Source organism: Amborella trichopoda, chromosome 10 (genome assembly GCF_054954075.1).
Source record: "Amborella trichopoda isolate Santa Cruz 75 chromosome 10, AtrichopodaSantaCruz75HAP2 v2.0, whole genome shotgun sequence".
Classification (NCBI taxonomy): Eukaryota; Viridiplantae; Streptophyta; class Magnoliopsida; order Amborellales; family Amborellaceae; genus Amborella; species Amborella trichopoda.
In genome coordinates this window covers 6,287,624-6,314,940 of record NC_142345.1, presented here as the reverse complement: position 1 = coordinate 6,314,940, position 27,317 = coordinate 6,287,624, and the positions used below count along the sequence as shown (strand labels likewise).

The 27,317-nt window shown below is 35.4% G+C and overlaps 1 protein-coding gene and 1 long non-coding RNA gene across 5 annotated transcripts; one reads left to right on the top strand and one right to left on the bottom strand.

The window, feature by feature from the left end:
- Positions 1 to 884: 884 nt before the first annotated feature.
- On the bottom strand, positions 885 to 9,369 carry TCP17 (TCP domain protein 17). Of its 3 annotated transcripts, none has more exons than XR_016042506.1 (3): positions 9,244 to 9,369; positions 7,168 to 8,672; positions 885 to 1,343 (listed from the first exon to the last, which is right to left on the bottom strand). XR_016042506.1 is itself a non-coding variant. In XM_006845816.4 (2 exons), the coding sequence occupies exon 2, from the start codon at positions 8,537 to 8,539 to the stop codon at positions 7,310 to 7,312; it is 1,230 nt and encodes a 409-aa protein (XP_006845879.1). In that variant the 5' UTR covers positions 8,540 to 8,669; positions 9,244 to 9,369; the 3' UTR covers positions 7,046 to 7,309. The 3 variants fall into 3 exon arrangements, 1 of the variants encoding a protein (XP_006845879.1); XR_002281165.2 differs by having other exon boundaries at positions 7,168 to 8,669; XM_006845816.4 differs by lacking the exon at positions 885 to 1,343 and having other exon boundaries at positions 7,046 to 8,669.
- LOC148780029 (uncharacterized) lies at positions 8,663 to 21,928 on the top strand. 2 transcript variants are annotated; one of them, XR_016042508.1, is made up of 2 exons: positions 8,663 to 12,747; positions 21,732 to 21,928. It is a non-coding gene; the product is annotated as an uncharacterized LOC148780029 (long non-coding RNA). The 2 variants fall into 2 exon arrangements; XR_016042507.1 differs by having other exon boundaries at positions 21,697 to 21,928.
- Positions 21,929 to 27,317: the final 5,389 nt, after the last annotated feature.

The following is a 27,317-nucleotide window of genomic DNA, read 5'->3' as shown; positions in this document are numbered from 1 at the left end:
TGCCCCTAGGGGTAAAATAGTATTTTTAAGATTCCAGATTTTGGCAAAGTAAGTTACCTATTCAGCACAACAACTAAATAAATAAATAATTGCAAATGCACTTTAACCATTAAAATTTTTACAGTCAAATCTAGTGGATGAAGGGTGCAGTTTGCATACGGACGCCTCCGTAGGTGTAGAGGTACCGTGCCCTTCAACTTTTATCATGGTATGTAATTTTGATGTAAAATGTTACTAGGATTATCTCAAAATATATTTTTATATCTAATTATAAAATTTTAAATTTTAAAAATGGTAACAATCAAGTAGATCTATAACATATGAAAATCTTGAAAATGGACGGTGTAGATAATATGTTGTAAAATGTACTATTTTTGAGACTTAAAATCTTTTTATTTTTCATAGTCATACATCTCGATGTCGAGATGATCAATCAAAGGGTTTTTCAACATTAAAACTACCTTTTCCGATGGATTTTTGAGAGGCATCCATAGTTCTCTACATTATAAGGTAACATCCTTATATAAACTTTTTCCGTGGATGAATAAGGGGTGAGGTGCCGGGCCAGCCCTATCCCTTGCACTGTTAGAGCCAGGTTGAGCCAAAAACAAATGAAGAAAAATAAAAGAAAAAACAAGAAGAAATGAGGATCGGGGCAGACCGAGAACCGGCCCTAGCTCGGTCCTCGGCCATTATTCGTGGCCAAACGCTACTTTTTTAAGGCCAGTATCCAACTGAGCCAGGCTGGGTCACCGGCCATTATTCGTGGCCAAACCCTACATTTTTAAGGCCAGTATCCGACTGAGCCAGGCTGGGTCACCTGGCCCATTGCCAGCCCTAGTATGAAAATTTGCTCATTCCCCCAAATTACCCAAACAGTGATGCTAGAATGGTTTCAAAAATTACATGTTAAAAATATTTTTATCTTTTACCAGAGGGGCAAATATACAATATGATCGCTTGAGAGCATTCATGCGTTACTAAGAATCAAGAAATTTTTTTGTTATTTTCTTTTTACTGAGAACTGAGAAGCAGTTATATTTATCAGAGAGAGGTCGCGTGAGATTGGGGATTGGGGACCACGGGAAAAGCGTGTGGTCCCACCAGTGGTCCCTATGCACAGAGGTGAGGACCACCACTTTTTCATAGTTGATGCCCTTTCCTTCTCATTAGCCCCACCCTTCTCCACTTGTTATTTGCCCTAGGATCCTGCGCAATAATAATGGGACAGTCTACCTTTTGTCTCACTTTTAACCCTGGAAAGAGAGAGTTCCAACTTCTTTTTATAGGCCCAGGACTCCAGAACTAGGCTTAGGCTTAGGGTTGTGCCCACATGTCACCTACTGTTCAAAGAAAAGGCCAGAATTAAGATACAACCAGAATAGAAAATCCACTCTTGTTGATTGCTCACGAGATATTCGGGACAAAAAATAAATAAATAAATTAGATACCCCCTCAATATTTCTATGCTACATCACTAACTTTAATAATGTTTGATTTTGTATCCGCCCCCCACACCCCACCGGCCCCCAAAATAAGAAAATTTTTAGGATAAAAATACCCCTGTGCTATTTCAAATAGATTTTTTTTGAAAATTTTGAAATTTGAAATTTTAGAGAGAGAAATTATCTCGAATTGTTTAGAGTGAAAGTGAAACTATCTCAAATTTAAAAAATTTTATAGAGAAAAACTGTCTCAAAATTTCTAGAGAGGAAAACTATCTCAAATCTCAAATTGTAGAGAAAACTATCTCAAATTTTTATAACAAAAAACTATATCAATTTCATATTTCTAGAGAGAAACTCTCTAAAACTTTAAAAGCCTTTAGAGAGCGTTAAAGGATGGGAATAAAAGTAGGTTTCTGCATTGGGGTTTTTTTTTATGCTAAGAAAACTATTTACTTATCTAGGGCAATTTTTCAGAAACCGGCTAATCATTTGAATCTTTGTCGTGAAGCCTATAAATAATATATCCCCTTATTGAATCATAATGTCTTATTTTTTAGTCTATTGCTTGGTAATATCCACATAAAACTATCTGCGATTTGTCCTAAAACATAACATAGAACCAAGTCTCTATTATCTAAGAGAACTTGGAGCATGCTATTGGCGGTTTATGCATTGAGGTTCTTTTAATCCTAAGAAAATTTCTTTCTTACTTATGGGGTTGGATGCAGACATGAAAGTATTGGAGTTAGCATGCCTATAAAGTATGATCCAGGTGGCATTTACACCATATATGCATGTTGTGTGTGGTGCATGCGTGCGCACATGATTGTGTCATGCATGTACATGTTTGGCCATACATATGTTGATGTGCATGTTGCCTCGGTGCGAGAACAAGATGCTTAAAGGGCTTTGGCTTACAGATTGGGTTACTCCAAACGAAAGATTACGTGATTGTAAGAAGAAAAATTGTTTCATGGGGGCTGGACTATATTTCTACATATATGGTCCAGAAAGTGTAAAACGTCCATATTAAAGATGGATGCAAGTAGGTGTTTCATCTAAAAATAATGGAAACTAACAGTCCAAATGTTTTCTTATTAGCATTATTATTTTTAGTTTTTAAAATTTATTTATTTATTCATATTCATGATCTCCATGTTAGAGATTACATGTCCTTAAAAATTAGGAAAAAGTTTATATAAGGTTGCAACCGTATAATGTAGAACTACAGATGCAGGTAAAAAATCCATCGGAAAAAGTTGTTTTAATGTTAAAAAACCCTGTGATTGATCATCTCGATATCGAGATGTATGACTATGAAAATTAAAAAGATTTTGAGTATCAAAATAGTGCATCTTACAATATATTATCTACACTATCCATTTTCAAGATTTTCATATGTTCATAGATTGACTTGATTTTAACTATTTTTTAAATTTAAAATTTATAATTAGATATAAAAATAAAATTTGAGATAATCTCAAGAATATTTTACATCAAAACTATATATTACGATAAAAATTGAAGCTGCACCGTAGTGGAATTGTTTACGGTTGCAACCGTATGGAAACCATACCCTAAAACTTAAGTCTTAAAATCCATCTCAAAAATAGATTTATTAAGAGGCCTGCATTTCTACATATGCGTTGGTCACATAGAAATGGAGTTTGGGGAAAAAAAAGTCCCCTTTATATATAAATATTGAGATCCACTTTAAAATTAGTAAATGAATAATTTCAAATAAAATAAAATTTTATATTCTTAAACACTTTTCAACATAATGGACAACCGTTGTTCAATTTTAGGGCATTATTGTTCAGCAACATTTATTGGTTATTAAGTTCAAGAAGTTACGTCTCCAAATTTCAATGACGCCCTAAAATTACTCTTAAATAGAATTTTACTCAAGGGAATGAATGGACAATATGATAAAAAGTAGGAAAAATTGCTGAAAAACCCATAAAATATACTTTCTAGACACTCTACCCCCACCCTAAACTTTCCTCACTTCTTTTTCTCAAAAATCATCTTTTCTAACTAATACCCCCAACTCAAAAAGTGATATCTTTTTTGATAAAAATACCCCTTCATGTACCTTCACGGTACAAACAAATCATTTGGACAGACCCAATAATACTTTCGTCGGACCACGGTTGTTATTTGCCGGACTTACAACATATGTCGGACTGCATTTCTACAATACCGAACTGCTTATTTAGACAGTGATATGCTAGACCGTAGACTACTACCTCCGGACACCCTACTCATGTATCTAAAACGCCAGACTAAGACCATGAAATGCCGGACTTACGTCTCCAGTAGTAAAATCACCGGAGCGAAGTTCTGCAATGCCAGGCTACGAGTAAGAAATTGCCAGACTGAATCCTCCTAGTGCCAGATAGATCGACCATAACATCAGAGCGATGATGTGAAACGCCAAACTTAACATCATTATAGAAACACATGTCGGACCGCACATTGCGTCGGACTGACCCCATTCTAGTAAGTAAATTGCCAGAGCACTACTTCAAATCGTTGGACTGCCCACATTACATTAAACATATCGCCGGACCGTGCACATACACTACCGGACAACTGCATCAAAACACTGGAGTGATTTTATTACAGTACGCAAAATGCCAGACGGCGCCCACAAAATGTCGGTCTGCCTATGCAAATGCCGGATCGACGGTTACAAAACGCCAGACTGCCTACGCAAATGCCGGACTGCCTACACAAACGCCAGATTGCCTACACAAACGCCCTTTTTAAGATAGAAATTAAAAAGGGGGGGTAATTTTGTCTTTATTTCTATATTTTTTAGGTTGGGGGAATGTTAGTTAGAAAAGATGATTTTTGAGAAAAAGAAGTGAGGAAAGTTTAGGGTAGGGGTAGAGTGTCTAGAAAGTATATTTTACGGGGCTTTTAGCAATTTTCCCTACAACTTACCCCGCCATTGTTAATAATCCTTATGGTATGATATAATGGTTAGAACAGTGGCCTTCTCTCTAAAAAAAAAGTAAAACCTAAGTTCGAATAAAAAAAAAAAAAGTAAAACCTAAGTTCTTCTACTAGCATAAGTGGAAAAGGAAAACCTAAGTTCATCTACTAGCATAACTGGATGATACACAAAGTGAAGAAGTTTGATGAACTTAGCTTTGTTACTTTACTCACTAGTAAGTCTTGAAAAGGAAACCATGACTTACCAACATGCTGCAAATTTCATGGCTAACACGAGAGTTTCAAGTTACTAAAAGTGACTTTGTCATTACTATTTGAATCTTATTCCAACTATTTAGGTGGTCTGCTAAATAACTAAACACAAGTTGCTAATACAATTTTCTGTTTTGTAAATAATTCATAGGAGCAGAGATAATGTTCTTTAGCAGTTATACAAGTAGCCACTTGCTCTATTTCATAACTAGTTCCCCAAAATTGTACTCCAATGCAGCATATTGTCAATTCACTTCCTTAGGTACACCTTATGTAGGCATATTTTTAGGACACAAATTTTGTGATATAACCTCCTCATCCTAGCGACCAACTCTACAAGTAAAGAGGAAAAAATGCTATGTATTCCTAAAGAAAGTTAAATCTTAATATTAAACTCATCTAATTTTTGGACAGTCAACCTAGGTGTTTAGAAACTCAAAATCCATGTTTTTTCTGATTTAACTCGTCTAATTTTTGGACAGTCAGATGTAGGTGTTTAGAAACTCAAAATCCATATTTTTCCTTCTTCTTTTTTAATAAATACATGCGGGGATCCTTAAAATGAATCCCGAGTTTTCAATTTCCAACAATCCTACTAAGTAGCTCTTTTCGCGACAGGAAATGTACAATTAAATGCCACAATAATTCTTTAAACATGCTCCCATGTGCATTGCCACTCTCAACTACTTGACCTTCTGCTGTCTCAATATTCTATCAGGTTTCTGATCCTCCTAGTTTTGTTAGGAATGGAAATAACAGTGACATAGATATAAAGGTCATAAATATGCGGCTTTAGATGTAAAAGCCATACATGTGAGGTCTGCCATAGAATACACTATGTTCTTGCACATAAAGTTTCATTAAAATAAAAGCCCCCCTATATTTGAGTATGTACTCAACTACTACTCTTTATTTTATTTTTTACTCTTTTCCATGCATTCATTGGCCTTCATTTTCCTTCATTTTCTTGAAGACACTTATTGGAAATCTTCAAGCTTAGTACGTTATGTATTCAGGCTAAGGTTTTTCTACTTAGCTTGGCCACGAGAGCGGCCTGGCCGAGTTATTTGAGCGAGTCAATTCACCTACGTCTCTACTCTGACCTGGCTAGAAAAGTTTTAAAAAATAAGAAGCCAAAATATTTATACTCCCATGGAAATATATTGTCCGGAAAAACCCAAGATAGGAATAATCTTAGGATCCTAAATTTTGGAGATGTAACCTCTTCAATCCATAACACTTACATTAATTAGATAAAAAAAATTTGCTTCGAACTCTCTATGCTAGAAAAAAATAATGTCTTAGATTAAATAGAGACCATCCAATATTTGGAGGGTGAAATCTAATGTAAAACTCTCACAGATTCATTTTTTTTTTCTTTTGAAAATAATCATGTACTGAATCTTAGGTGGTCCCAAAACTTAAGAGTGACAAAAGCCTTGCAAGTAGGTCTTTTGGAGTAAATATAAACTCTGCTTCCACCGGAGCATACTCTACACGCTCAACTAAGAAAGATATTTTGAAAATTTGTTAAAATCAAGAAAAAACAATGAAAAAGATAAAGAATGGAAGATTTATATAAAAAATGAGAAAACGTTTTTATAAAGCAATTAAAGACATGTTTAAATATTTGTCTCAATAAATGAGAAAATATATAAAAATAGAAAATAATTAAAATTACAAAACTTATAACCAAAACTGAATGCAAGACATTTATAATTTGATTTGAGTCATTAATTTTATGTTATGAAGGCAATCCTAAGTTCGGGGGCCCGAGAGTCCGAGTTGACTCCTCCAAGTAGTAAAACACTGTTGATGAAAATCATATGCTGGCTTTCTGTCATTTTAAATCCTAATTTGACTCAGCTTAAAGAGCTTATAAGATTGAGAGAAGAATGTCTCTTTTCCTTCACATATTTGTTGGCATTTTCAAATGTAAAATAATTATTGATAGATGTCTCTTCAATAGTATTGTATGTTTATGTAGATGCATATATAATGTATATTCCTTTATTTATAAAAGCATGACATTATGTATGAATGCAAATTCATTACCTCATGTCTTTATAGCTACTCTATATTTCCTATGATATTTGGTCTACGTATTAACCTATGAAGAAAAAGTGCTGGATATCCATTTAGTGTTCTGTAAACCACATTAATGCATGAATTCTATCGTACTCGCTTCGTTTCGAATAGTATACGGTTTCAAATAGCATACGAGCAGCGCCCAAGGCAACTGATGTCTGCAACTTTTCAAACGACCGGGTTGTTGACATTGAATGGCTGATAAGCTGCTATTATACTGTTTGAAACTAAGTAGGTACCAAGTATGTGTTTCCTTTATATGAGAGCTACTTGAAGTATTGGAGATTAACACAATGTAAACAAGAAACTGTATGAATTAATAGGAATTCTATAGTTCAAATTTAATTCCACAAGAGCCATCTATAATTGTGATTACAATAAAACATTGGGAAGGAAATAAAATAAAATGTAGAGTTACCCGAGTACTGCTCAATTCAGGATTGAGTCTTGGTTGTTGACCTGGGATGCAGCATTGTCCTTCCCATTCGTGCTTAATGGAAGATAGCTTTGATGGCATGTCACTTGCATGGCACTATAAGCACTTACTGCAATGGAGCCTCTCACATCAAATGTTGCTCATTTGATCCACGCAAACCAATCGAAGAAGAATCTGCAAGTTGGTCATTACTGGAAGAAGCAGTCTCCTTAGCTAATGTATTTGATTGATTGTCATAATCTCGTTGATGAGGATTATGGTAATTGGCAAAGTTCACTTGAAATGGTCTCATGGTTGGACTAATGGCATATACAGGTGGACCTAGGGAGTTCGGATTCATATGTTGAGAATTCATACTCAATAATTGAGGGTGGCTGAGTTGTTTAGAAGCAAGATCTAATGGGGCACCGAAGTAGGTGGCCAATTGCGATGGTGTTGCCGAAATTTGACGAATATTAGGCTGTAGCATAGAAACTAGAGATAAGGATGGAGGTAAGGACACAGTATTAGAATTATGAGTTTCTATTGCTTGGGATGGATATCCATGGCTTCCTGCATTAGAGAGAGCAGGATTTGTATGTTCCCAATGGTAGTATGAAGTACCTGGCATCATATTGTTTAGTACGCTTGAGAAGGAAGATTGATTGGGTGTAGGGACTGGATTGTAAGCCAACACATGTGATCCATGGGTATGAATGTTCTCTTGATATTCATGGTCATATGTTTTGCTTGAACTGCTCTTTCCAAGGTCCTTATCTCTTGGCATGACACTCGACTTTTCTCTCAACGAGTCTAAATTCCAAGTTGAAGTTCTCTGTAAGTTTGTTTGGTCGCCTCCAATTGTAGCATCACTGCTCGTTACATTTTTGTTGCTAGAGAACAAGCTTAAGGAACAAGCTCCGGTGTCCTTGAAACCAACCAAACTATCTGAAGCAGAATTAGAAGAGGCTAGAGGTTTGGTGATTTCTTGAAAAATAAGTTGAGGTGAAGGATCATTGTGAAAGTTTGCTTGTTCGAATTGGAGTGGGGGGAGTTCATCAATTTCATGTCGAGCAGCTGCAAGTAACCAGTCCACAACTTTGCTAGGTTGATTGAAACCAAGCCTCTCTTGTAGATCATATAATTGGATAGCAGTTGGAACCGAAAGCCTCACACGCCTATCTCTCAATCCTTTAATTGTACTAACTTTACTATGTCTATCTTTTCCACCAAAAGTACGCGAGACACGCACTATTCGAGGATCCCTAGGCCCTGACCATGGCTTTGAGCTAGACGATCCCTTATTCTTATTGCCATCATCAATTCCATCTTCTTGCTTTGTCACTGAAGCTTTCAATCTTGAATCTCTTATCATCTTATGGGCCTCATCATTCACCAAATTATCATCTAAATCTGCATAGAACTACTATTGGCAAGAAGAATACTTCAGCTCCAGATTCCCCTGATTGATATCACTATCTTGAAATGATTCATGAAAGGATTTTCTGCTATATATTTCACAATACAAACAAATTAGTTACTTCAGGTGTTCCAATTGATGATTGTTCAGATCGTGAATACAAATATTCTACCAATGAAAGGCTGTCTTTTAAAATAATAATAGGTCTTCAATATTATTTCTGATGGATGTAACATTTTGAGCGATTCATACAATCTATGAACAAGTTTTTTCTTTTCAGTAGCTCTAAAAAAGTTTCTCTTTTGGGAAAGTATCTAATACTACATGAAATGAGGACTTCCACTTTTCTATAACAAATTCATTTTGCACCTTGTGTATCAACAGAGACCAATAGAAGGATTCAGATTTCAGGATGCCTCCGTATTTCTGGCCATATTTCATGAAATTATTTGTCTCTAAAACAAAGTATGACCGCCTAGTAGTGTCAAAAATAGCTCCAAATTACAACAAATAAAAAATGAATTCAAGATGAACAAAAAAAATCACAAAAATATATCAGAAACTACATGAAATAATTCATTTTCAAATCGTAAATAACTTAAACTCTATTTAAATTTCTTATATTTTCATGAATTTAATGAGATGAAGAGGTAACATACCTGCAAAATTGGATCGAAGAAGCCGTACAATGACCGACTGGCACTTCTCAATGATATACTTTTACTTGAATCTCGATGATCTTGTTCATATGATTTGATAATGCTCCTTAAAGCTCACAAGTCTTTCTGTTAACTATCTATATCGGTAGTAATAGGAACACAATTCAAGGTAAAGAATTGATATTCTGAAATTTAGGGCAGATATATAGAACAATTTGGTAAAGAGAAGATGCTTGAAATTCATGTTCTAGACTTGAATGGGAAAGAAACAGAAAAGATGAGGCTCATCTAAGGACACGTGGACCGCATTTATACTTATCGAACTCGGACAATGGTCAATTCATTAGTTTTTACTAATAGGCATCACCATCACATAGTTCACACATATTTTTTCCTATTTTCTTTTGTTGAATAGGGTCTATCATTCTACCTATTTAATCTTATAACATCTGCAGGAATATGAGACAACCACACCTTTGAACATACTATCCTAGAGAAACATGATTCAAAAGCCCATTTATTTTAAGTACAATGTTAAAAAAAATCTGTTATCAAATCCTAAATTAATAGGAGTGATATTTCTACAATCTTGGCATCAATCCTAGCGAATCTGTTACTATGTTGCAGGGAACATATACCTACTGAATAACTAATAAATATTTTTACAGCGAAGGAACTTACATCCTTTTGGAATTGGGACCACTAAAGCTCTAAGTATTGGAAGTGCTGCATGGGACCATGTGATGAAGCACGATTGTGATTAAAATGACTAAAAGATGACAATAATTCAAGAGTAAGAGTGCAGAACTATCATTGTAGATAATCCGGACACCGAGTCAAAATTAGAAACCAACTTCTTGAGTTCAACAATGTTTATTTTGGGGATTTCATTAAATTTTATTATTTTCCAAATGAATTTGATCTAGCAGTAATTGCTTGATATCGTGTGTGTCAAAGTGATACTCAATTTAGTGATCTTTTACAGAAATGGCTAGCTTTTCGGTTTTACGGTTGCCATCTTTCTGATCAAGATAAGGACATCTTTACTCATCTACTAGTTAAAACGTTTGGCGTCAATCATCTACCGAGCAATAGGAAGCAACCAAATCAAATGGCTAGGCTCTTTGAAAAGGATGGAATAAAGAATTCAATAAATACTTCCAACAAGGAAGATCTTAGAGGACTGATCTGAACCCCATGAGCGCTCTAAATAGATATGTATGGAGATCTAATAGAAAAATCAACAGAGCTAGGTTTTAGATTGGGGACCTACCTCACTTCTTTATAGCATCCATCAAGCATAGAGGACCACAACTTTCCCTAGTGTCATAAGGCATGCAACTCTGTAAGGATCAATTTGAATCCAGCCAAATTCAGGTCACTACCATCATGAGATAAACCATAAGGAATAAAGACATGCCAGAGCATACCCACTTGATGTCCATTCATTTACATTGCTATCCTTTTTCATGTAACACAAGCATGAGCATGTGAACAGGAAAGCATACCCACACATGAATATGCATATATGTGGCATTCACGAACGCAGACGCGTGTGGAATCATGAATTGTGGGTCTACACAATTGCACGTGTGTACACTCGCACCGGTGCGGTCAAGTCGAACAACTCAAACAATGTCTCTCAAAAATTTGGCTCTATGGTCCTCCATGGATGGATTTCGCCAAATGATGTGCAACATTTGGAGCTTATTTTCGTTTGGGAAGATAAGCTGTGTCAAACTCACAACCTCATGTTACCAACAACAAGAGGGACATTCCAGTTGAAATTTGTGCTCATTCCTTCTAGTCAAGCCCAGGGATTAAAACCACAATTGCATGCTATTTTGTTTTCTTTCTTCTTCTTCAATGGGACAATAAATTCCTTTCCTTTGGGAGACACAGCCCAAACTCCAGTAGCATCCTTCCTTTTCACACAAGAGGTCAGTTCCAAGTAAGAAAACTACTTATACAACCCAATAACCATATAGGAACCAGACAAAATGACCCCATTTATCAGGCGCCTGCTCATCCGACGATTATTGCAGTACTTGCTTCATGGTTATTGACTAGTATCAGTACCAAAATCAAAAAACAATTCAAAATGAAAGCGAAAACCAGTACAGTTATTTTCTCTTCCCCAGAAACTCCTCATCCTGTTGAGTATTGATACTATACTACCTATCTCAAAAACCCTAAATCTAAGAAACCCAAAGTTTCATATGGTGGTATGAGCTAAGGCCTATATTCCAGTGAACCCAGAACTTCAAAAGGACAATGAAGGAGAAAACCCAATCAAAGCTGTAAACAGAAGCCCAACAATCCCAAACTTTTGTGCCATGATAACATTTGAGTTGTCGTCGAAACCCTAACCCTAAGACATCCAAGCCTTATTTCAACGGTACCAGGCCTTGAAGCGAAACCCTAACCCTAACTAACCGATTTTTGGGGTTCTTATCCATGGCAAGACGTTGGGTCTTTGAGGACTTGCAGATCCCAAATGGTCCCCTTTGAGAACTAGCCATCTGTTGCTTAGATAAGCGTGAAGAGCTGCAGGAAAAGGTGACAAGGAAAAGAGATAAAAGGGTTAGAGAGAGAGAGAGAGATGGGGGGTCATAATTCATAAATGAATAGCTCAGGGTTTGTTTTATTGCTGAAATGGTGCAAATGGAAGGGTTGGGGTTAGGGTACACAGAGTGCATTTATCTTGCTTTAATCAGTAAGCAGCTTACTTTTTGCAGCACACTGTCCCTATCAAATGGGAATCGCATCTTCAGAGAGAGAGGTAGAAATGCCATAGCAGGTAAACCAGAGGACTCAGCTGTACATTGCAGAGAGAGAGGGGTACGTAGGAGGCATGATAGATCAGAACTGCAGAATTTCACAGTACAATGGAGAGAGAGAGGGGGAGGGGGAGAGAAAAAGGTGAACATATTGAAAACATGAGAGAGAAAGAGAGGTAAGTAAGACAAATGACATACCAGAATAGGCAGTCGATGGTTCAATTGAGAGAGAGAGAGAGAGGGAGGCATCATTGTCGTATTTTCAACAGAAAATGGAGGATCATTTACGTCCCTGGAAAGATAGTAGGCATCTCTATCTTTTCAACACCTCCACAGAGAGAGATGCTACATGGGGGGAAGAGAGAGAGATGCTACATGGGGAAGAGAGAGAGATGCTACATGGAGAGAGAGAGAGAGCTGCTTGGGGGAGAGAGATGATAGAAGAGAGAGAAAGCGATGCTACATGGGGGAGAGAGAGAGAGCTGCTTGAGGAGAGAGAGAGAAGAGAAGAGAGAGAGGAGAGGAGAGAGATGCTACATGGGGGAGAGAGAGAGCTGCTTGGGGGAGAGAGAGAAGAGAAGAGAGAGAGAGAGCTGCTTGGGGGAGAGAAGAGAAGAGAGAGAGAGAGGAGAGAAGAGAGAGAGAGTTTTAGTATGAGAGAAAGCTACTATTTAGAACATGAGGAAGATCAAGTACGCCCCAAGTCTCCTACATCGAGTTAAAGGTATATTTACCATTACTCTCTGATAGTCGATAGATATTTAGCGGCCTCTCTCTCCCCCCCCAAAAATCTCGTTCTGCAAAGAGAATTTCCATCTCTCTCTCTCTCTCCGGTTTGAACTGTTTGAACTGTCCATATCAATGGATCCTACACCAGTGAGATCTGCAGTATTTTAAAGCTTGTAATCCAATATTTTAGGAGACGAAATGTGTGTGCAGAGATTTGGAATGCTTTTAGGTTAAACAGATGCATTTTGAGGGGGAGACTCATTGTGGTTGCATTAGTTGGGCCTCATGGTAACACTTCCCAACATTTTATTCACTTCAATGGGAAGAGTTCATAACCCTCTCTCTCTCTCTCTCTCTCTCTCTCTTTCTCTGAGCGATTTAAGCCTTAGGATGAATTAGGCGACACCCTGCTCTATAGATGGCAAAACATAGTTCATGTATCCCTTTGGAAATTACACGGATTTTGAAACTATCAAGGATCAGGCCACATGTTACAGAGGATCTAATTGTTTCCTTTTAGCTTTCCTGAATCATTTACACATGAATGAATGAGAGCCACCAGGCGCGCACATGGTCCCGAACTCATGCTTAAACCTTAGGAAACTTAAGAATCTTAAAAGTTCCTTAAGTTTTGGACTCTAAGCGCACTTTGGTTATGTTGGATTTATCTGGTGAATCCCAACGCAGAGGACATACAAAAATGTATGGTTGGATAGAAATTACATTCCGTTTTCAAGATCAATTTTTCTTTTGTAGTCGATATGATCCTTTTGTTCCTTTGGCAAACAGCTCCTCTGAATCCAGAGATCTTAGGTTGACTTTTACTTACTAGAACTATAAGTATTATATATGCAATGTACATCTTGAGCTTTTTGATAGAAAGTCCAAAAACTCTTGAATCACTAATATGGTTTTTTTATTGTAGGGTTTCTATAAAGACAAACTAGAATGGATAAGAAACAGATGATACTTTTAAGCGTAAACAGATAAACTATTTTTAAAAAATATATAAATCCCGTGAGAATTCTTTATTTTGTCTCTTGACCTTTTCGTATAAAAATTTATCATAAAGGAATCTTATCCATAAAAGGACGAATGGACCGATCTGTCCCATCTAATTGGAAATCCATATAATATAGGTTGCTCTTTTACTTTTTCTCTACCGTCAATAAGTTTAGTGATACCATGGATGTTTCTCTCTATTAACTACTGAGAATACTAATAATTGTATAGAGGTCCCTACCCATATGGGGTGGAATCCAAATCTAACATCTCATTTTTTAGTGGGTGCATAAAAGATGTCAGTCCCATGATCATCATCTAGTGATACATCAAGTGCAAGAACTAGTGCACCAAGACACTTTAAAGAATAATGTATCTCTACGAAGAGAACCAATCTAATGGGTGCATAAAAGATGTCAGTCCCATGATCATCATCTAGTGATACATCAAGTGCAAGAACTAGTGCACCAAGACACTTTAAGGAATAATGTATCTCTACGAAGAGAACCAACCTAACTTACACCGAACATCTCTTCTCTCTTATTCAAATATGCTCCATCCTTTCTTAGACACACGGCTACACTGAATCGAGTAACTCAACTAGTCCCTTACAAGTTACCTAAGCTCATGAGACAGCACAACCCTTTTTGGCACATATGCCCAACTCATCTACTAAAATTGTTCTCATGTAAGTCAAGAAATTTATTTGTGTATAATATATTTATATTATAGTTTTTTAAAAATATTTTACAAAATCATATTCTCTGCAAAACTCTTTAAGCTTACAATGCAACTGAGTGCTTTTCATGTCGGTCACCAGTGATATAGGTGCTAATTATTATTTGATGCGAATGGTCTTCCCCCAGTCCTTCAATTGTTTGCTTGGACTTGACCGCTTTGCTAGCTCTGCTCCCTCCCAACCAAATCATACATGACCTTGGGGATGGCATGCTAAACTACCAACCTCCAGCCTCAACTTTCTAATATGGTCCATGGCTTGTGAAGGAATTTCAAGGTCAGCGTTTATCGGTTATTTCTCGCACGATGTAATTGGAAAATGTGGATCACCTTATATACTCTTTTATAAAGTAATGTCGATCTCCCTAAGTACGTATGGTATAAGTCATATACCATAGTGTAAATGATAAATACTACCAGGATGTACATTATGCAAGTCTTAGTCTAGTCACAACTATATATCCCATCAACCAATGTACCTAAGGTTGCACACCCAAGCGACTGACCTAACCATCCCTGATGCTCACATCTCACTATCATACAAGTTACATGATCTGGTGGGATGTTATAGAGATCATGTGATTCCCAACTATGAAATCTCATCCTGATCTCTTATCAAGGCAATACTCACACACCCCATGTATGCCTCATCCTCCAATGTCCCAAACATTGAGGATGGTTAATATTGTGTGAGAAAATAGACCAAGCCTACTGACGATTTATCTCACAATAAACATGCATCCTAGGGTGCTCGTGTGAGTGTACAATCAAATCATGTGTATTTGTATCAAACAAACAACAATACCATAAACCTCTTAAATAAATAGTTAAATTCAACCATAAATGACATCCATGAACAAAAAAAAGTCAGACAATGATGTTGGCATAATAAGAAAATAATTAAGGAGTTCCAAGTCCCCATCCCCTAATGCAAACACCATACTTCTCTCTCAAATTATAGGCTTAGACATGGTATTTGCTATCATCTTGCTAGTGGGATTATATGTCATGGCTGTCTATTTCCTATCAATGACATCTAACGATGATCACCCCAAAAAATGTCTTTACAAAGTATGAAAGAGAAACTGACTCCAATGATATCACCCAGAGAAGCCACACAATGAGATACTATATTCCCTCTCGATCGTTGAAGATCACCAATTTTTATTTGAAATATGGGTTTGGTGGAGTTACCAATGCTTATAAGACATTTTAGCAGGCAAGGACTACCTTTGATTGACTAATCTAAATAAAGAAAGTGTACTCAAAACGAGTTTACCTTTGTTATTTTCCCTTATCTTTAAGCAATTTCTTTTTACCATCTACTTGAAGGTTTGTCCAGTCATGCCACGATTCTATCTAGATAATTGAGAGTACCTCTTTTATTGTTCTTCTCTATCTTCAAGAATTGTTTTTCATCAACCGCAGTAAAGACCTAGCCAGTATGTCATGAACTCCCACAATCTCCTTCGTGTTAAATACAACGCCACGGTGAAATCCATGGTCTTTTCTTTTAAGTTTTCTACAACCTTTTGGAGATTTGCTTTCATGCTGTCCAGAAAACCGGTCTAGATAAGGCCGTAAAAAACTTTCAAAAAATTTCTCAAAATCATTATTAATTTTTTCTTGGGTTTTCAAGAAAAATAAGGGCAGTGCATAATGAATTTCAATTATTTCATAAAAATACATAAATATTGATACAATGTTTCCTGTTTTAGTGTTTGTTGACGATTACAATCACATAAAAAGGAGTATATAACCATAATAGATGTGAAATACATGGTTGAAAATGAAGTATACAACTATAAAAATACAATTCAATACCAAAACGAAAGACGGCGTTGTTTCCTCTTGATATGTCCCCTCTTCAATGCTAGAGATGATGTCATAAGAAGAGCAATTCATCCTCAGGATAGAATAATAGAAGGTCTCTTTTTTGCGCTTCTAAGTCCTATGCACCTGAACTAGAAGTCTATTGAAAACCACCAGAGTGTTATAGTCTATGTGAGAGAGAGAGAGTGAGAGAGAAAAAAAATTAGAAAAATCAGTAGAGTGAGAAAGGGATTAGTGCCAAAACTATGCAAAATCATATGTAGAGAATGACGTACAAAGAATGGGAAAAATAACCCATTACATAGAGCTGAGTAGCTAGCCAATCACTATTGAAGCGAACATTTACATATTGTTTCACAGCACAATGTAACTATTGGGTTTTTTGGCAGCTACCATCAACAACTATTAACTATTGGATGCGAGCAGTTACATGCGAGTGTGCAAAGTGCAAAGTGCATCATCAAGCACCCTTGCGCTCTCACGCAAACGCTAGCGTTAGGATCCGCACAAGTATCCACACTCTAACCTCTGTTGAACACAAGGTTTGATAATGCCCACTTAAATATCACCCATTCCATGCTCACTTCTTTAATGTGAAACAAAAACCCACTCTTTTCTCTCTTAATATATTTAAAACAAAGGAAAACCATATAAAACATAATATTCTTCTGAAATACAACCAAGTATTTTCCAAAACCAAAAATACTAACAGATACCATGACAATATCAAAGGGTCAGAGTGCAACAATTCACCAACCCTTTGGAGTTCGATGGATCGGCCGGATACTACAAATTGGATTGCGATGTAGACCGGATTTCCAGAGAGCCAATCAAGGTTTTTAAACATTGATATTTGGTAATGTATATTCTATTTACAAATTCCACAAAATTTATAATATATCTTTAAATAAAACAATCTCTCTCTCTCACTCTCTCTCTCAACTTTCGTTGAATCTAACAACCAGTTGGTGAAGTTTCCATTTCCCAACAATATTCAATTTCTTTGAATCCATCACCCAGTTCCCTCTCTCTTCGAATTTAACACCTAGTTCCCATTTTCCAATGATATTCACCTTCTTTGAATCCATCATCCACTTCCCATTTCCCAACAATATTTATCCTCTTTAAGAGAGAGAGTGTTGTAGAACTTTAATCTCTCTGCACAACTATAGTTTCTCTAATTTTTGTGAGAGGAATTGTGAGGTTGAGTCATTATAAAAACAACCAAAAGACTGTACATAAATCCTCTCACTCCAAAATGGCTCAACTATTTCCTCTCTAGAATATTATGCTCCATATTGATAGATTCTATGCTCCCATGGGAGATTTCCTAATTCATTCCTCTGAAACCCAATGCTTCGAAAAAGAACCAATTTTGTTCAAGTGGTCGTTAGCCCTTGCTTAATATTAGTACAAGTGATGTATTTGACACATCCGAAATAAGGCATGATGATCAAGGCGAAGTTGAAGAAAATTATGATGATCAAATCGAAGTTGAAGATATCTCTGAAATACACCAAGCTGATTTAGAAGAAGAAGACTTCATCGTGGCCCCACCCGATCTCCCTTGCACAAGTCTTTTTGTATTTCTCAACTTTCATCTAGACTTCAATATTTTTATACTTACCATACATTTCTTATCCCATTCAAAATCAAATTCCCTATGAATAAGGTATTAGTTTACCCTCTATAGACGTAGGCACCATTGTCAAACCACATATATGTCTTGTTGATTTTTCTTCTCACTCTCCTTCATCTCTATTTCTTTTATTATAAATTCTATATGGTACCAATTGATAGAGAGAGAAAGTCCAATACATCATTTACATATAAAATTTGCCTCCATAACAGCTGTATTTTCAAGATCTCGTGCTAAAGATTTTTGGAATTCCACTACCGAAATCATTCTAGGATATACTACAGATGACTTTCTCATGTAATATGGCAAGTGGTTTGTTTATGAGAAGAAAATAATTTTCAAAGAAGTTTTGTCATGGATCTCTTGATGGGTAGGCATTCCTCACCCTCATGCAACACATGAAAGCTGTCTACAACTCGTGATTTAAGTATCTTGGTAAGATTTGTCTATTCGGACAATGGGCAGGGTGGTATTCAGAGTGCAGGGCCCAAGGTTCTGTCCCGGACTTTATTCCAACTTGTTTGCCATATATTAGGGTTAACGTTTACATCTTGAGCTTTTTTTTAAGCAATAGATTTGGGTTGTAGTAGCTTTGAGTTGACGTTGTCCTCCTTGCAAGGTTTTGATTTGCAAATATTCTTTTACAAACTGTTTTGGTATGCAAAGTGGTTATTGTTCATTGGCTATTGGTTTGCAAATTATTGGATCTTGGTTTGCAATTTATTTTGAGGGATTTTTTTCTCGGCATGGTCACTAGCCATTTGTAAGATTTGATTTGAAGGAAAGCAGCACAAACGGTTGGATACATATTGGTGTTTTCTAGATAGAGAAACAATAGTGCTCATTAAGGGACTTCGGCTGGATCTGATTGAGGTGTCTTTTATTCTTATAATCGCCCTTGTTATTGACCAGGTCAGCCTTCTTGTTCCTATTTTTCTTATGATGGCAGATTCAGAAAATAACTCCAGTATAAAACTTACTATTGTTCCTTTGAATGGACTTAATTATCTTGTTTGGTTGAAAGTTGATTCTTGTTCTCTTTTTGGAAAATCTAAATTTAGATACATAACTAGGAAGAAGATCATGAATCTTGATTTCAAAACATCTAAAAAAAGTATTGAAAAATCTTTTTTGGTTGCTAATAATGAGAAATATAAAACAAGAATGCCTCAAAATAGTAGTAATAGGACAGCAGACATATCTATCACTTAAACTCATCATTGCAATTGTGATAATTATCAGCAATCAAGTAACAACTTTGGTTCTTCCTCCACATATGATCATTCTTTTGTATTCTCGAACAACGGTAACCTTTATAATTCCATTTCTTCTTGTGACATTTTTTCTTGGATAATAGACTCAAGGGCGATCATATGATTGGTAACTTACAATGCATATCCAACTTCAAGGACAATGGGAATATTAACCTTATGTCTAGTGCTAATGGTTATTTGATTCCTGTTCATGTCGTTAGTAAGACCAATTTTTTTTCTAAGTCTCTTAACTCTGAAGTTCTATTTATGATGTCTTTTCCCATTGATTTAATGTTTGTTAGTAGAATTACTCAGAGTATGAACTGCAATGATATTTTTTATCTTAACTATGCGACTTTTTAAGATCGGGCCACGGGGAGGAAGATTGGTGAAGGAAGATTGTCTAATGTATTATACCTATTTAATCAGTAGAATAGGGCTTTGGTTCCCAATCAAAATAATTCTGATATTAGTAAATTGTGGTATTGGAGATTTAGACACCCTTCAGATAAAGTTTTGGAAATTTTAATACTATATCTATATTTAAACTCTCATTCTTATGAAGTTTGTAAATTTTCAAAACAAGCAAGACTTTATTTTCAGCCTTCTACGCATGTTTCAAAGGAACCCTTTTATTTGATACATTCTCATGTGTGGGAACCAGCCCCAGTTGATTCTTATGTCGGCTTTAAATAATTTGTTACTTTTATTGATGATTGATCTCGTGCTACTTGGTTATATTTATTGAAATCAAATACATAAGTTCTTCATGTGTTCAAAGAATTTTACAAACTAATTTCCACTAAATACAATGGCAAGATTAGAATTCTACGAATTGATAATGGCACAGAGTATGTGAACAAAGCTTTTTCTGAGTATTTATTAAATCTTGGTATTATATACCAAACATCGTATGCTGGAATACCTCAACAGAATGGAGTTGCTGAAATGAAAAATAGACACATTTTGGAAGCTACAAGGTCTTTGATGTTTCAGATACATGTTCCAAAAATTTATTGGTCTGAAGCTGTTTTAACTGCTTGTTATCTGATTAACAGACTTCCAAGTAAAATTCTAAAGGTTAAATCTCCCAAAGAAATTTTGAAAAATAGAAAAATTGATTGTCCCATTTGCGAGTATTTGGATGCGCGTCTTATGTTCATGTGGTTGGGCACAACCTGGATAAACTTGATAAATATTCCAATAGATGTATCTTTCTTGGATACTCCTATACTCAAAATGGATACAATTGTTATTATCCCACTACTAGAAAAAATGCATATTTCTAGAGATGTTCAATTTGTTGAAATTAAGTCTTATTTCCATGACACATTAGATAGTGGTTTGAAAAATAGGACTTAGGGAGAGTGTTCAAATGGTCATTTGCCCTTGCCTAATATTAGTACAAGTGATGTGTTCGACATACCCATAATAAGCCATGATGATCAAGGAAAAGTTGAAAACAGTTTTGATGATCAAGCCGAAGTTGAAGATACCTCTGAAATACACCTAGTTGGTTTAGAAAAAATGAAGACTCTATTGTGACCCAACCCGATCCCCCCCTACGTAAGTCTTCTCGTATCTCTCAACCTTCCTTTAGACTTCAAGATTTTTATATTTACTATGTAGTTTCTTATCATATTCAAAATCAAATTCCTTATAAATGAGATACCGGTTTGCCCTCCATGGACGTAGGCACCATTGCCGGACCATGTATATGTCTTGTTGATTCTTCTTCTCTTTCTCTCCTTTGTCTCTATTTCTTTTATTGCAAATTCTATAAACTTGCATTAGGTGTGCCTGAAAATAATTACGCCTAAAGATAAAGCTCAGAGCTTAGACGGTTAGATCTAAGTGTTTAAGAACTCCAAATTTATTTTTCAAAATAAATATTGATTTCGAGGTGGATCCCAAAATTACATGTCAAAAAATCCTCATCAGTGGCTCTTTCGCATGAAAGTGTAATTAAGCTACAATATTCTCCAGTAAGAGAATGCTATGTGATTTTATGATATTGGAGCCATTGACTAATTTACAAGCTCTGCAACTACTTTATTTCCATTTCCTTCAACATGAACTGATGGCAAAGAAATTTATAGTGAAGTCATGGTCATTTTGGTGGTATCTGACACATTGCAGAAGATTCCATTTGATCACTTTCTTCTTTAAACTTGGAAATAACTAAAAGAATGAATTTCCTGACCCAAAACCTAACTTTAGTATTCATTGTTCTGTTAGTTAACCCAGTCCCTCGACTGCCTAAGCAATTTATTTCATTGCCTGATCAATCAATTTCATGTTTTAGGATCTGCACAGAGAATGTAGTCCCCAAGGTGTGTGTATGTAACAGAGAGAGAGAGAGAGAGAGAGAGAGAGAGAGAGTTGATGATTGAATTTAATTAAAAACATGTAAATTCAAAAATATAGCATACAACTTAATGTGATCGTATTTCAATGACAAGTTACTTTTTGTGTGAAGTAATGCCAATCCAACCCGTCAGATGTGAAATGCAGATGGTTCAAGAAGCTGGTCCTTCAAAGTTCAAATTATTTCAGGGTTAGAAGAAGGTGCGGATTGGCCCGTTTTCTTGGTTCAAAATGAACTGATGGGATTGCCTGAAATAGGGAGATGGATCATCTTCCATTAAAAGAACTTATGTTTTTTTAAAGTCTAATAAAAGTTTATGAAGTGATTTGAGAATTCTTAAAAAGGGTGCAATTAGCATACGGATGCATCAGTAGGTGTAGAGGTAAGATGCACCTTCAAATTTTATCATGGTATATAATTTTGATGTAAAATATTCTTAGAATTATCTCAAAATCTATTTTTATATCCAATTATAAAATTTTAAAATTAAAAAATGATTAAAATCAAGTAGATCTATAAACTATTGTAAATCTTGAAAATGGACGGTGTATATAAAATGTTGTAAAATGCCTTATTTCTAAGACTTAAAATCTTTTTGTTTTTCATGGTCACACATCTCGATATCAAGATGATTAATCAAAAGATTTTTTGACATTAAAACTACCTTTTCCGATGGATTTTGAGATGCATCTGTAGTTCTACATATAAGGTTGCAACCTTCTATAAACAACTATTTCCTTCTTAAAATATTTAAACAACTATACATTAAGTTTTACATTTTTTTTTATTTTTTAATAGAAACTTGCTAAGTCTGCCAAGCTCGCTATTTGAGTCAGCCAATCTGCTCAACCAGGGGGTGATCAGTTCGACCACCAGTCCAATTCTTTTAACATTCAATATGGAAAAAGGGACTTTTATACCATAATTTGGGTTTCCCAAGAGACTCTCCCGTCAAAGCAAGGTTTATTGTGCTTAGGACTTGGCTCTGGCTTAGCTGTGTAACTTGGGCGAGTTCGAGTATACTCATCTAAGTTTGTATGTCCATAAAAATACCTTAAAATTATAAATAAAAATAAAAATCTTTTAAAAAAAAAATTTAAGAAGAAAAGAAAATGGATTTGAGGAGAACCCATTTGGAAAGATGATATTACTTTAAAAAAAAAAAAAAAACACATCCTACTTTATTAGAGCAAATCCAGGTCTAAATCATGAGTGAATTTACATAAACAAATACTTTATTCAAGGATACATGCAAATCATCATAAAATCTCATAAGAAATACACTGCAATCTGATCAAGAAGAATAGTGTTCGAAATTTCGAGGATGGTCCTTAAATGGAAAGAATTAATGGCTGGAACAATCCACTAAAAAAATATTAAAAATAAAAGTAAAATTGGGGTAGGGTGACCTAAAAAAGTATTAGTTAAACTTTTTTAAAAAAGACAACAATATCCTAATAGAAATTGAAGATAATCTGGTTGAAGGAATCATGAACGAGAGAGCAAATTTAGAGTGGGACACGGTTTCTGTGCGTCCAGCCCGCATGTAGAAATGCGGGTTTGGCAATAAATATATTTTTAAATATAATTTGATTCTAAATTATAAAGAATATATAATTTTTAACGTGGAAATCATGAATAAAAAGTAAAAAAAATTAAAAACTAGAAATAATAATTGGGTGCGGTTTGTATAGAGCCTAGGCTCTGAACAATCAAATTAGAGCGTACCTTCAAATAGTGTTGAGAAATAAGGTTTCAATACCGAAAATATTTTTGATAGCCTTAAAATATATTTTCATCTTTATTTATAAAGTTTAAAGCTTCAAAAATAATGTAAGTCGAGAGATCTATGAAAACTTGAAAATCTTGAAATTTGACGGTCCAAAAGTGTGTTACAAAATACACTATTTCCAAAACTTGAAATCCATTTTTTTAACATGTTCATGCATCTTGATATTGAGATGATGAATTTGAGGATATTTGGGCATCAAAACAATATCTTCTAGTGAAATTTTTGAGGTAGGTTCGAATTTGATTGATTAGAGCCTCGGCTCTATGTAAACTTTCCCCATAATAATTATATTAAAAAAACGTTTAGACTTGACAAGATTTTGTTACACTTGTTTTTTAGATGGACCACCTATTTGCATCGCTTTTTAAAATGGATGCTTTGTACCACAGAACCGCATATTGTAGAAATGTGATCCAACCCATGAAACAATTTTCCTTTAGAGAAAGAAGAAGAGCAAAATAGGTTACATGTGATCTCATCTAGGCTACCTGAGGCCGACGGACTTAGCCGAGCCGAGTTTTTGAATGTTGAGTAGAATAAAAGACTATTTAAAAAGAACAATGAAAATTACAAAAATTAAAAACCAGGGCATGCAGATCCCTCCACGAATTTTTTTCCTAAAATTAAAAATAATCTAAAACTCATAAACCAAAGGAATGGTCCAAACCTTGTATTAATAGGGGAAAAAAAAACTACATAAATAATAATTACATTATTTTCATTGTTATTCTTTTATCATATCCATGTAGATGAGGTCCTCACTACGATGTCAAACAAATGTGTTAGAAGTTTTGCTCCCCAGTTTTATGTTTAGTATTTTCACTTTCATCCTTTAGATGGGTAAGCTTATTTTCTTCTATAAAGAAACTATAATGACTCAAAAAGCGTCCTAACAAATGCAAATGTTACGTATCGATCCTTGAAGTATGGAAGCGCGAGCAGTAGAACAACGGTTTTTATGGGAAAAGTTCTCGCTCTTAATTGATCAATATTTGACTATTTACAACGATACATTTTAAGTTCAATTTCTACCATGGGTAAGGCCTTATCCTCATTTATTCACCAACAAAAATACGTAAAAAAAAGTAATGTTCTTTAAAAAAATGGGCGGTCCATTGACTCACCAACAAAAACGATAAAAAGTAATGTTCCTTAGAAAATTGGTGGTTAGGGGCAGGTGCCCTGAAATAACGTCCTATGCTCCATTACCACCATTCAAACTTTAAAATAATAATAATAATATTTCAGCATCTTTCATAATTTTTAATGCACATAAGTAAAATATCACATAGAAACGCATGAGAAGAAGTAAAAACATTGTACATGTGATGTCACTAATTATTTATATAGCGTTGACCAACATCTAGGATTCCATAGTAGGATTTTAGAGGCTGATATTTTGAGTACTTTTTTTTATTTAATTTAGAAAAAATTATAGAAACCTCTCAATTTTAATTTTTCCCTTCTCAATAATTTTTGTATTGTACTCTAAATTTTAAATTATTTTTTTTTGTATTTAACCCTTCAGTCAAATATTCAAAACATTTTGAGATTAAAATGTCATTTTTACATGTCTCCTCTTTTTTTTTCTTTATCCTTTTAAACAGGTGATCTTCTCTCTCTCTTCCTCTCTCCACCCATTTTTTTTTCTCTCTCTACCCTCCCGCACTTTTTCTCTCTCTTTCCTCATTACCCTCCCTCATTCTTTTTCTCTCTCCACCCACTCCTATCTCTCTCTATATTGTTGAAGAGGATTTAGAGGTGGGTGCAGAGACTATGCAAACCTCTTCCAGCTGAGCCACCACCTCAGGAGCCCCAACCTGCAAAGAGCCGAGCGTGCCCCTTACATGAATAAAAACCATAACAGAAATCCGAATAATGAATTTCACCTCTCTCTCTCTCTACATATCATCGGAACTAGAGTTCCATCTTCCGCCATTTCTCTCTCTTTCCAAATCCAAAACGAGAATTCCATCTCTCCCCCCTCCACTATAAACAAAACCCATATCAGAAACGAAAATTCCACCACTCTATCTCTCTAAATAAAACCCATATTTCCAATACTCTCTCTCTCTAAAAAAACCCAAACCCAAATAAAAAACGTGGATTCCACCTCTCTTGAAAACCCAAACCCCAGATAGTGGTCAGGCTCGATAGGCCAAAAACTCAACAAAAAAATTCTCTGGTGAGTTCCAGGGAATTAGAACCCATGATCAGCACGGACTACTGAAAATTCGAAAACCATAAGAATTGCCACTTTCAATGCTGCCCCGTTTTCACTGCTTTGCTTTCAATGACACATGCAGTTCCAAAGTCTCTCTCATCAGAGGGAGCATTAGAGAGATGGACCTCGAGGGGAAGTCTTTTGAATGATAGGCCAAAGAGCATCCTAATGCAAAAATCAGTTTCTGACTCTGAATGATCCTAATCAGTTCTCTCTCTAAGCTACACAAGGCCAAGGGTTCAACATTGCGGATCTCATTGAGGGAGGGTAGAGAGAGGAAGAGAGAAAAACGGTGAGGGAGGGTAGAGAAAAAGAGAGAGAGGACGGGTGAGTTTTTTTTGGGTAAGTAGAGAGAGAGTTTGAGAGAGAAATATAAAGCGTAGGTTGAAAAAGGAAGATAAAAGGGAAAAATGGCTTTTAATTGTTTGGTTATTTGATTGGGGGTAAATACACTGAAAAGTAATCTCGGGGTAGAAAGGTGTAATAGTTTTATAATTTTTTTGCTTTAATTTATAAAAAATAAAAAAATTAAAAAAATTTTATTTTGGGCTCAAACTTTTAAGTTTTAGTATAACAAAAGATTGCTTAAATTGTTGTTTTGGACAATCCCTATTTGGAGTTTTTAAGATCTCAAATATCTCTCTTTTTATTTCTTGTTCTTTTTCTTTTTTACTTTTTTTTTTTTTGAAAAATGTAAACTTTATGGTTTCTAGGGCTCATGAGCAATAATAGAAGGAAAAAAGTTCATATATGGTGTCAACCATCGACTATAGAAGTAAGGCACCCATCAAAAAATGTTATTTTAACTTTGGAGAATTCTCTAATTGATCATCTAGACGTTCAATAAATGGATATGGCAAAAAAAGGATCTAAAGTCTTAAAATTAGTGTATTTTGTAACGCTTAATTTCAAAAAATTTAAATATTTATATATCGGCTTGATCTATGCTATTTTTGGAGTTTTATATTTAGGGATGGCATCGGGTCGGGTCGGGTACGGATCCAGCCAAACATCGATTCAGACTCGAAAAAAATTTATGGGATCCGAACCAACCCAAAAATTAAAATATGTACAGATTTAAATATATTTAAATTATATTTCATAAATTGGAGCCTAAAAATATAATGTGGGACCCGAACCAGAATGGTATTCAAGTCCAAGATTTGGACCCAGATCCGAATAGTATTCAGGTCCAAGATTTGGACCAAGACCCGACCCACCGAGTTCAAACTTTGGACCTGTACCCAGACCCGAGGCGAGTTTACTTGTCGGGTCCAGGTCCATTGCCACTCCTATTTAAATTTCATAAATAAATGTAAATAATATCAAACTATCCTTGTAGTCTTGATTAATTGTTACCAAAGAATGCAGGGGTTTATCTAAGGTTGATGTTTTTATTAACCTGTCCAATCTTTTTCAATTGGATGTGTCAAAGATTAGACCTTGTACTAGATGGAAGCCACCAGATCGAGGAGTGCTAAAGCTAAATTTTGATGGGAGTTCGTTGGGAAACCCAGATCCAGCTGATTTCAATGGTGCTATCCGGGATTGGCAATGACATGTAATAGTCGTATATGCTGGACCGTGTGGAGTTACAACGGTAAATCATGTAGAACTTCTTACAATTTTACATGGCCTGAAATTACTAGTGGTGAGAAATACACTCAAAGGTGTTAGCATTGAAGGGGATTCGATGAATGTGATCAAATGGTGTAA

Excerpts from the sequence above, each read along its gene's own strand:
- TCP17 (XM_006845816.4), bottom strand. The coding sequence starts at position 8,539 with ATGATAAGAGATTCAAGATTGAAAGCTTCAGTGACAAAGCAAGAAGAT.